The 10,705-nt window shown below is 52.9% G+C and overlaps 1 protein-coding gene across 2 annotated transcripts in view; it reads right to left on the minus strand.

The window, feature by feature from the left end:
• PFKFB3 (6-phosphofructo-2-kinase/fructose-2,6-biphosphatase 3) overlaps window positions 1-7,784 on the minus strand; it is a 9,819-nt gene extending 2,035 nt beyond the window's left edge. Inside the window, exons 1-12 of one of the 2 annotated variants that reach the window (XM_008948087.1) lie at window positions 7,664-7,784; window positions 7,246-7,342; window positions 6,681-6,747; window positions 6,453-6,527; window positions 6,081-6,137; window positions 4,661-4,785; window positions 3,842-4,049; window positions 2,953-3,099; window positions 2,495-2,599; window positions 1,549-1,678; window positions 1,286-1,348; window positions 824-888 (exon numbers count right to left, since the gene is read on the minus strand). In XM_008948087.1, the coding sequence (XP_008946335.1) occupies window positions 824-888; window positions 1,286-1,348; window positions 1,549-1,678; window positions 2,495-2,599; window positions 2,953-3,099; window positions 3,842-4,049; window positions 4,661-4,785; window positions 6,081-6,137; window positions 6,453-6,527; window positions 6,681-6,747; window positions 7,246-7,342; window positions 7,664-7,748 (1,224 nt within the window). In that variant the 5' untranslated portion in view covers window positions 7,749-7,784. Of the gene's footprint in view, window positions 1-788; window positions 889-1,285; window positions 1,349-1,548; window positions 1,679-2,494; window positions 2,600-2,952; window positions 3,100-3,841; window positions 4,050-4,660; window positions 4,786-6,080; window positions 6,138-6,452; window positions 6,528-6,680; window positions 6,748-7,245; window positions 7,343-7,663 lie in introns of both variants that reach the window. The other variant, XM_008948086.1, reaches the window with a different exon arrangement.
• Between the last annotated feature and the right edge of the window lie 2,921 nt (window positions 7,785-10,705).

A 10,705-nucleotide genomic window follows, 5' to 3' on the forward strand; every position in this document is an offset into this window, starting at 1 on the left:
CAGCTTCCCCATCTGGGGCCGTGGGGAGGGAGGGGTGGCTCAGATGCCACCTTCGGGAAGGAGATGTGGTCCCTAAGGGGATGGCTCTGACCACCCAGCATCCAGTTGGGTTCCATCATGGCTAAGCCCAAGCTGGGAAGGCTCCAGCAGCTGGGACACGGGTGCTGTCAGGGTCCCTGAGGTAGCTGACACTGAGCTGGTATCCCCCTGCTCTGGCCTCTGAGCTCCCAGGGGAGCACGTGGCTGATGGACCTGACCCTACAGGAGTTTTGCCCCACACACCACACTGGGGGTCTCCTCCCAGCAGCACCCCCAGCCCGGTGCTGCCATCCCCCACCCTACAGAACAGCACCTGGTAGCCCCACGGAGCTGTGGGCATGCCAGGGGAAAAAAAAAAAAACACAAAGGCAGGAGATGTTGGGCGAGGCATTGAGCCTGGGCTCCACCAACCAGCTGGGAGACCTGGTAGAAGTCACCTTCTCCATCCGTGGCTCCACTCCCTACTCGGGACAAGCAGACAACTGCAGAGGGGAACCTCAAAGACCAGGGAGGAGCCTTCCCTGGGCCAGCTTTGGTCTGGGCAAATGCACTGGGCAGCAGGCACATGCAACAGTCCCTCTCCCTTGGGAAAGCCTCAACTGGGCCCATCTCTGCACAGCGAGAACCCATCTGATGCTCCAGTCCTCCAGCAGCACGTCCAAGCACCCAGCTGAGCCACCTCCCCATGCCCACCCCAGGCTCCTGGCTGCCAGCTGGCCAGAGGGGAGGGCAGGGGAGGGGAGGGGGACACCCAGGGAGGGCTCTGAGGAGAAGCAACACTCACCTCTGGCCGTTCCCTGTGGGTGTTGACGGCTTCGATGTTCAGCGAGATGGACTCCACCCGGCACCCTGCAGGAGGAGACAAGAGGATTTGATTTCCATTGGATATTTGGAAGAATTTCTTCACTGAGAGAGCAGTTAGGCACTAGAATGGGCTGCCCAGGGAGCTGGTAGAGTCACCAGCCCTGGAGAGGTTCAAAAAAACAGTAGATGTAGCATTTGAAGCTATGGTCTGGTGGTTAGGGAGATGTTGGGAGGAAGGTTGGACTTGATGACCCTGGAGGTCCTTTCCAACCATGGTGATTCTGTGATTCTAGGAGGGGCCATCAGCAAACCCAACACGCACAGGATGCTATGGAGCACTCCACCCCCAAGCCCTGCTCCTCTCCCAGGGGCAGCCTGGATTCAGGAGGAGTTAAACCCACGTCAAACCCCTCGGTATGTTTAGGAGAAAGGCCCCACTCACCATAGGCCACTGGGGTCAGCTTCAGCACTGTGTGGAGGGGACATTTCAAGTAGGGCATTTCATCTGCAGAGAAAGAAAAGCAGAAGGGTTACCCCACCCCCTCTCCAGCAGCAGGTTCAGATGGCCAGCTAAGGCCACCCCTCACCAAAGAGATCCAGACTCCAGGCCCTGCACGGACCCCAACACCTCCCACCTCCCCAGAGCTCCATCTCCCACGTGTCCCCCAGCAGCAGCAGCCCCCTTCCCATGGCCAGGGAGCTCACCTGCACTCTTGTCCAGGAAGTAGGCCAGGAGACAGCGCATGACAGCCTGGTGACAGATCACCAGGACGTTCTCTTGCCTCTCCAGCTCCATGATGACCGGCTCCAGGCGCTGCACCAGGTCTTGGTAGGACTGAGACAGAAGAAGGGAAGGGAGATATGGCATAGAATCCAGGAAACAAGGACCTCAAGAGAAACAATGGTCATTGTCTTTAGCTATTGACTTAATGCCTCTAATTAAATTAAACCGACGTAATTACTGCTAAAAAGAAGCAAAGTTCAACAAATTCTCATCTTCAGGCTAGTGTAGAACACAGCTACTTCTCCTGGTCAGAGGAGAACGAAGCCATTCACATCTCAGTTACTCTCCTGGAGGGTCCACTAAGGTAAGCAACACCTGAGCTTCGAGCACAGTGTCTCTCTAGCATCCTGGAATTTCATTTTCTACAGGACTTGTAAGTTCTGGAACGTCTGGAGCAACATGAAAATCTCCAAGGTTTTGAAAGATTTCATAAAGAACCATGACAGGGAGCCAGAAGAAACCCCAGACACTCAAAACCTGTTGTCAGACACCCACAGACCAGCATCAACCCTTAAGGAATGATACTGAGAGCAGGGGTAGAAATTCCTTCTTTGGGAATGAAAGGAAATTGGGGCAGCATTGTAATGGAGGAGGCTGGACTAGAAACCTCCAGAGGCCCCATTCTACTAGTTTGCTCTCCAATGGTCAGTTGGATAATTTATGAAGCAAAATGATTCTTCCTGAGATCTTCTCATACCACAGTTTCTCAAGAACCCAATGCAAAAGGTAAACGGGAGCCTTGGCTTTTTTTTTGACTCTAGTTTCTTGGAGCACTTCTGCTCCCCTTGCTCCACGTGTGGAGGACAGCATGAAGAGAAGAAGCCCATGTCTCCAGTCCCATCCCTGAAGGTCTCCTGGCAGACCTACCTCCCCGGAAGGATAGCGGTAGTAATATTTATCCTGATCACGTAACACAAACTCCTCTGGATGCTGCTCCCTAATTTCTTCATAGGTCATTTCTTCACACACCCCCTGCCAGAACAGGACATCCATGAGTTCACTGGACAGGCTTAAAAAGCATCAGCACACCCAACATGCAAAGCCTTCTCCAAAGCAGCTGCCTATAACCCTCCTGAGTGGTCAGCTACGGAGCCCTTCCAAGCAAAAACCATCTTCACCTGCTCACTCAACCCAGCATCTTGGAGCATCTGGACAAGGCAGAGCTAAGATGAGTAGCCAAGCTGTGACTGCTGCAGCAGAAGTGCCACCCTTTCCCACAGAAGGATAACCACACCAGGAAAGGTGAGGTTCAGGCAGAAGCTGGTGCCACCATCCTCCCTGCTGAGAGCAACCAGCATGATCCTGCTGCAAACAAAGACACTTACAGCATCGATTTCATTGAGAGCCTTCCACTGCTCGTAGGGCAGCTGGAGAGCTTCTGCTGTTTGGATTGTTCTCTTTAGTTGGCTGGTCCAGACTTTGAGGTCCTTCAGGTTCTGCTCCTCCACAAACTTGTTTAGTGCCCGTGCAAACTGTGGGGCATGCAAAAAAAAAAAGAGGTTGACTCCTGATCCACAGCTTCCCAATGGGCCTTCCCCCCTGCTTCCCAGTAAACATTGCCTTCTCCAAGGCTTCTTTTGCCTTCCAGAGGCAGACTTCTGCTCTTAGATGAAGAGCATCAATGCCCAAAAGCTGTGAGGGGTATGAGAACAGAGGAGAAAGCAGCCACCCAATGCCATCAACCCAAGCACAGCGATGAACCCTTCCTGAAGCAGCATGTTGGACCATCTCTTTGAAGACTCAAGTAGTGAGCAGTCTGAAAGCACCTCAGAGCTGGCTGTCCCTACCAAAGGGTGACAGCAGTCCCTCTACATCCCACCCTACCTGTGCAAGGTCTGAACCAACACCATGAAGATACTCAGACCCTCTTCTCCCAGAGATTTCTGCAGCCCAGTCTGTTAACCCCTAACCACGTGCACGCCTACATGCAATGCTGAAGGCTGAAAGTCTTGTTTGGAGGCTATGGCCCAGCCCAAATTTAACCAGCCCTATATATCTGGATGGGCCTCTGAGCAAACTGATCTGGTAGAAGGTGTCCCTGCCCATGGAAGGGAGGTGGAACTCCATGATCTTAAACGTCCCTTCCAACCCAAACCATTCTATGATTCCATGATCCTCTGAGCACTCCAGCTGTCATCAAATACCCACTTAATTCTGTCATCTGCTCCAGCCAAATCTCTCCTAGATGCCACAGAATAGTCCCTTCCCCCTCACCTTCTTGCCCCTGTTGGAGAGGCCTGAGTCACCTCCAATCTTGCCCTTGAGGTTGAACTCGCTCTCGCCATGCCGACAGAGGTAAATGGTGCGGGGCTGGACGTGGATGTTCATCAGGTAGTACACAATCCTGCTCTGGATGTGATCCTGAACCCTGTTGACCAGGAACCGCCGGCCAACGTCGATGACTTTGATGAGAGAAAGCTCCCTAGGAAAAGCACAGCCAAGGGTGAGGAGGGTGCCAGTGGAGAGAGAAGCAGAAAGGAAGAACCATCATCCTCAAAGAACAGCCTCGTGAGGTATCTCAGTCCACATAATCACCCAGCTAAAAGGATTTCCTGCAGGCTATTTTCAACAGGAAGGCAACAGGTAACGGGGATTCATGGAGCTAAGTAACCCTGCTGTAATCTCCACTCCTCCCTGCAGCAGTAAAGAGGATTAAGCAAGACGAGCAGGGAGCACGTTCCTGCCCAGGACAGGGCTCAGCAGGAGTGGGATTATCCAACGCAGGGCACACGGACCTGTCTGTGAGCAGTTGGAAGGCTGGGAGGTGCCTGCACGAATGCAGGGCACCCAAGGTCTTCCCAGGGCACACAACTAGGCGGAAACCACAGGGCTTGCTCAACCTTGTGGTCTGAGCCTGTTCAAGCAGTCCCTTCCTTCAGCTGACAGAAGCAGCTCAGAAACGCTCCAACCCAGCTGCTTTTCCAAACCCTCTGTGTTTAGACCTGCAGAACCAGTGCTGATGAGCCCAGGAGAGCTTGCCCCTGGGAGAAGAAAGGCATTCAAGCTGCTTCAGAAGCCAGAAGTGTCTCTTACCGGTCATAGTCATCAGGGTCGAGTGGCTGGTAGCTGGCCTGGTAACAGTTGATCCTCTTCATGAAGTCCTCCATGGCATCAGTCGAGTTACAGTCCCGGTAGTCAGGGCTGGACAATTTTACTTCCTGGGACAGGGGAGAAACCACCCCACAAGGAGAGGTTAGGAGGCTTCCCAAAGCACACCAAGCTCATCTCAGAGTCCGGCCAAGATCTGGCTCCTGGCTCAGCCACTTCACAGCCATCACTTATGGGAAGACAGAAAAGAACTGAACTAGACCCTAAGCTAAGCACGAGGTGAGACAATCTGGTCTATGCCATTGCATGACCAGTGTTGATGTGTGTTGGTTCACTCTTGTTCTCCCAGACGTTGGGGTAGTGCCTCACCACCCAACACGGTGGGAAAACTGAGCTTTTCTGTGCCTAAAGAAAGGTTTAAATGGTTCAAGCTGAGGATGAGGAGTGCATAAGCTTAGGTAAGATGCTTGTCCCAGGCCTTCTGAGTGAAGAAAGCTCCCAGGAGGTAGAGGTCAACTTGGCTGCCCACCACCTGAGGCAGCAGGAGAAGACTCAGCCCCTTTCTGTGTGTTATTTGCCTCAAGCCGTTGGGCTGAAAGATGCTAGAAATGGGCAATGTGAATACCCAGAGCTCTCACGGACTGAGTTCTGCTCGAGCTGCTCCAGCAGGCCATTTTTCCTGAAGGTCTGGGGCTCAGCAGCAGTGTCACACATCAGCAACCATCACGAGCAATCCTGAAACCAACAGGGTCAGGCCACCGAGCGACACGCGGCAGCACCCCAGACCCAAGGCATCATCTTCACTCACTTCATCATGCCTGGGCAGGTCAGTTAATGTCTACCTGCCTCAGCCAAGTCTAGCAGGCAAAGGAGTTCTTCTGCTGGTGGGAAATCAAAGATCTAGCAGCTCCCAAAGGAGCCAGGAAGCAACGTGCTCTGCTGCTCTACCAAGAGACCTCTAAGCTGAGCTGATGTTCTTCTCAAAGCAGAACCAGATAAGATTTTGGGAAGCTGCATGGGTCTGAAGACACCAAGTCTGACTGTTCTCTGGTGGCTTTTAAACCCTTCATCACATCCACCACTTCCAAAAAGTGGGACTTTGAAGGTGTCATCAAAGCATCCTGAACACATTTCTCTCCTTGATGTCAAGCTAGATGTCAACAAAAACACAAAGAGAGTGGAAGGGAGCTGGGGAAAGGCTACAACAACTTTTACTTGCATGACTTCCTGGTGGGCTCAAGAGACAAAAGCTCCTTTACTCATCCCAGGACAAACAGATCATAAAAAGATAAAAACCTCCTAATCATCAACCAACTCTGGCAAGATGTTCAGATAAGAAACAGGCCAGGCACAGGTGAAAAACCCAACACAGGGGAAAACAAAAGCAAAACACTTCCACTCTTACCATAACGTTGGTGGCAACCACCGTGGGGTCATTGCAGACTGATTCAATGAAGAATACCTGTGAAGCAAAGCAAAGCTCAGCTGAAAGCCACCACCACCACCGTTTGTAGCATTCAGCCAGCTCCTTGCTCAACCCAACCTCCTCCCTGCTTGACCAGAGCTCTCCCTCTGCTCCACTCCCATCCTTTCCTTCTCCAGGGCTCAGTACTGGGAATGGAGGAAGAGTTTCACATTTTTTTAATCCAATCCAGCACAGGATTTGATTTGCTCCTTACACGGGAGCATCATGAAGACAACACATGAGAGAAAGAAGACAGTCCAACAGTACACTAACGTGGACTATGCAACACAGGCAGCAGCCTGTGGTACCAACCTTGAACCCATTTTCTTTGGCAAAGTTTAGGATCATCCCTCTCCTCTCCCGCGTGGTGTTGGTGGCATCAAAAACCTTTAAAAAGCAAAGACTTTGCTTGGTGCCAGAGCACTGGTTTCCTGCCAAGTCCCTCCTCAGAGAAGGAACTGCAGAGCCAACTGCTCAGGGCACAGCACCTCTGGGACCAGGACTGCTGCCACACCCCATGGAGAAGACCTCTGAGCTTACCGCAATCTGGCCACCCTCCTCTGTCAGGTACAGCTTGACGTCCCTCAAGGCAGCCAGGGCACATTGCCTGCAAAAGAGGTGAGACACGTGGTCCTGATGTCCTCAGAGACTTGTAGCATCCAAACCTCCACAAAGGAAGGCAGGCTTGGCAGCTCCTCCTCACCACCTCCTCCCCGCTCCCAGGGACATTTAGGAAACATCTGCCAAACATACAAGAGCCACACAAGCCGAGCAGCAAGCTGGTCTTCACAGCAGAACCCATGGCAGATGAAAAAGCCAAGGCCAGAGCTCATGGCAGACCTCATACCCTCCATCACTGAGCCCAAAACTGAATGTAGGGTACCACTAATGGAGGATGAGGTGGTGACCCTGAAGCTACCAAGCCTATCCACCTTCAGTTTCCAGGTCTTGGTGCCCAAGTCAGGCCCTCCTTGGGCAGGTAGGGAATCAAGCTAAAGCCCAGGCTTCCTGTTCAGCACCCCCCAAACAAGCTGGGTAACCAGCCATGGGCTTCACCATCCGTTTGGGCTCCAAGTGGGAGCGTGGCCACGGTGCCCACACTTACCTCCTGACTTTCATGGCCTCCTCGTTGTCGGGGCGGAAGAAGTCGTAGGAGCTGTAATGCTTCACCGCCTCCCGGCGATACTCCCCCACGTTGAACACTGCAGGGGCAAGGCAAAGACCATCAAAACCAGGAGCAGAGGGCAGCACAGCTCGACTCAGCTGTGCAGCTCCTGCAGATAATGCTTCCTAGCAACAGGCCCAGAAGGGTCATCCTTAAAGCAAAAGCCTTGGAGACATCCCTCGGTCTTCAAAGTGAAGGACTGGGCTTCAGTAGAAGCAATGGGAGGACGTGGATATTTGGCCCACGAGATCTTGGAAAGATCCTCCACTACCTCATTCCCCTCAAAGTACTGAGCTCCTAGAGCAACTCCCGAGGACCAGACCTCATGTCTTCCCCAGGCAGCTGGTGAAACCCTCACCTTTTGTTGGGACACCGATCCAGTTGAGGTAGCGAGTCAGCTTCTTGGAGATGTAGGTCTTCCCACGGGCTGGGAGGCCAACCATCACTATCACAGTGGGGGAATTGGCGAGTTGTGGCCCACAGGCTAGAGTGAGGAGGAGAAAGAACCACATGAGCAGCTGTTAATTCTCCAGCTCATCTTGCATCAACCCTGCAGGGCACTCGCTCTTGAGCCAGCCTTTCTCCAGGTCCTTCAGCAGCTACAGGAATCTGTAGCTCCCAAAGCCTCTGCTCTCCATGCACCATCATCCCTGCAGTATCTTCCATACCTCCCTCTCACAAGCCTGGACACTGAGCATGTGAATCCACTGACTCACTTTTGCAATGGGATCTGCTGGATGAGCAGAAGTCAGAGCAGAGGGCATGGTGGACGGCTCCAGGGCTGCCCACCAGTGACACAAAACTGCCACAGCTAAACCACACTGACCCAAATTCACCCCAGTGCCACCAAACCAGGTGACAGGAGTCACACCCTGACAGCCATGGCAAGGAGAACATCCTGAGAGCTGCAAAGTGGACAAGGAACCAGCAGCTGCTCCAGGCTCCCTGCAGAACCTCCATAAACCTGCTCCAAGCTGGGCTTTTTTCTTGTTGTGTTAAAGAAGGTCCACGTCAAACAACTGGAAATAAATCCAGAGGTGTCACTTGGTGACAGCTTGGCAAGTGAAGAGGAACTCCTCTCTAGTTCACCCAAATGGCATGGCCAAGATGCAGCTCCCTGGTTTGGCTGGAAGGAAACTGCTGAGGCTGCAGGACTGGAGAGGAACCTAATGAACTTCACCAAGGACCAGTGTAGAGTCCTGCACTTAGGGAGCAATGACCCCCTGCATCAGTAAAGGTTAGAGGTTGACCTGTGGAAAGCAGCTCCATGGAGAAGGACCTGGGAGGCCATGGAGAGAGTCCAGCCTGCCTGTGAAGATGCTGAAGGGATGGGAACACCTCTCCAGTGAGGAGAAGCTGAGAGACCTGGGCTGTTTAGCCTGGAGAAGAGAAAACTGAGAGGGGAGCTCATAAATCATTTTCAATATCTGAAGGGTGAGTGTCAGGAGGATGGGGCCAGACTCTTTCCAGTGGTGCCCAGCAATGGGACAAGGGGCAACAGGCACAAACTGGAGCCCAAGAGGTTCCACCTGAGCATGAGGAAAACTGTTTCCTGTGAGGGTGCCTGAGCCCTGCAACAGGCTTCCCAGAGAGGATGTGGAGTCTCCTCTGGAGAAGATTCCAAACCCACCTGGACACCATCCTGGGTGACCTGGTCTTAGGTGAGCCTCATTTAGTGAGGAGGTTGGACAAGATGATACCCAGAAGTCCCTTCCAACTTCCCCCACCTGTGGTTCCGTGAGTGGGAATGCAGCCTGGGAATTGTCTTAGTCCTCCACAGCCTGGTCCCAGCATCATGGGACGCATCTGGACTAGCTGGACCACATACCCCATGGACCATAGCAGCATCCTTCATCCCTCTCCTCACCTCAGCCCGGGGTTTGCCCAGCAGAACTGCTCCTCACACATGAAAGGCCAAGGCACAAAGCCAAGAGCTTTAAAGATGGGAAAGGAAGATCTTAACCATGCTTAGTGGCATTTGGATGAGCCAGCCACCCTCCCCTGCCTGACACACCAAGAGACCCCAAGGGCAAGACCCTCAGGGGGATTTCTCACCCACCTTTCAACCCATCCAGCCAGGCCACAGACCTCACTGGAAAGGAATGCAGGAGCCAGGGGCTGGTGGCAGAGCCAGAAAAGCCCAGCAGCTTAATTACAGCCCGGGTGGAGAGCTCTGGCTGCCTGCCCCAGCTGCCCACGGGTGGCACCTGGAGATCTGGGGATGCACAGGGCTCCCCCAGGATGGGATGGGGCTGGAGATGAGGCAATGGGTTGGGGTGGATTGTTCTTGGAGAAGATCTGGCAAGGGCACACAAACTGAGAGGTACCCAGAGAGCAGCCTGAGCATGTGGGACTTCCCTTCCAAGGAAAAAATGAAACCAACAGCTAAAGGAATCAAATCAAGGCCACGAAGAAGAGTTGTGGTGGTGGTACCCAGAAGGGCAGAGGAGAGCCACCCATCATCCACGTGGCTGTCTCACCAAAGCAGACTCAGCAGGCAGGAGATGAGAAAACTATCTAAAAGAGATTTAAAAACCAAAAATATTCCACATTCCTCAGTCTGGAGCAGCCCTCACACCCTCCCCTTTGTGTGACCCACATCCCCAGTGCCACATCTCAAAAGCCTGGGCCAGCTCCCACCCATTCCAGCAGCAAGTGCTGACTTTGCCTGCTGGGCTGGGCTACCAAGGGACCTGTGCAACACAGCCAGAAAAAAAAAACATTCTTTTCCCCTCCTTGGCATTCTCACATCCTCAGCCGAGCCATGGGCACAAGTCTTTTTTTTTTTGCACAAAAAACCAGCCCCATAAAGGGACGGGGGGAAGGAATAATACCTGAATAAAGAAACTCCTCCTACCCCAACCTGCCACAGGAGAAAGGGTCTCAACGTGTGGAGCCAGGAGGACTTGGGGCCATTAAAAGAAGACTTTGAGAGCATGGGATGATGCTGGGTCCAGCGTGGGTGCACACACCCCACCTCCAAAATGAGTTACACCCCTGTATTTGAGGAATCTCCCCCCCCCAGCTCAGTTTGTTGCCAAAGGAAAGATCCAGTTTTTCCCCAAAAAATAAAAAAGCATCTGTTTACAGACCTGGGAAGCACTTCCCAAACCCCCCCCCCGTGCAACTTTTTATCAGGAACCTGAGCCCAAACCCAGCTCCATCACAAAAGCCTCCGGAAAACTTCACATCAGGGATGTAACTGAAACCAGTGTTTTGCTCCCAGTGCCTCACAAAGCCCCAATTCATCCTTTCTCTCCACCACCACCCGAGAGCTCTCGGGGATTTCAGCACACATTCATTCCGTGGTGGCTCTCCAGGTATGTCAAGGTCAGGGATGGCTTTGGAAAAGGCTCAAGAGGGATATTGAGAAGTAGCTCCTCACTTGTGCCTTTTATCT

This window comes from Merops nubicus, unplaced genomic scaffold (genome assembly GCF_000691845.1).
Source record: "Merops nubicus isolate BGI_N331 unplaced genomic scaffold, ASM69184v1 scaffold9159, whole genome shotgun sequence".
NCBI classification, from domain to species: Eukaryota; Metazoa; Chordata; class Aves; order Coraciiformes; family Meropidae; genus Merops; species Merops nubicus.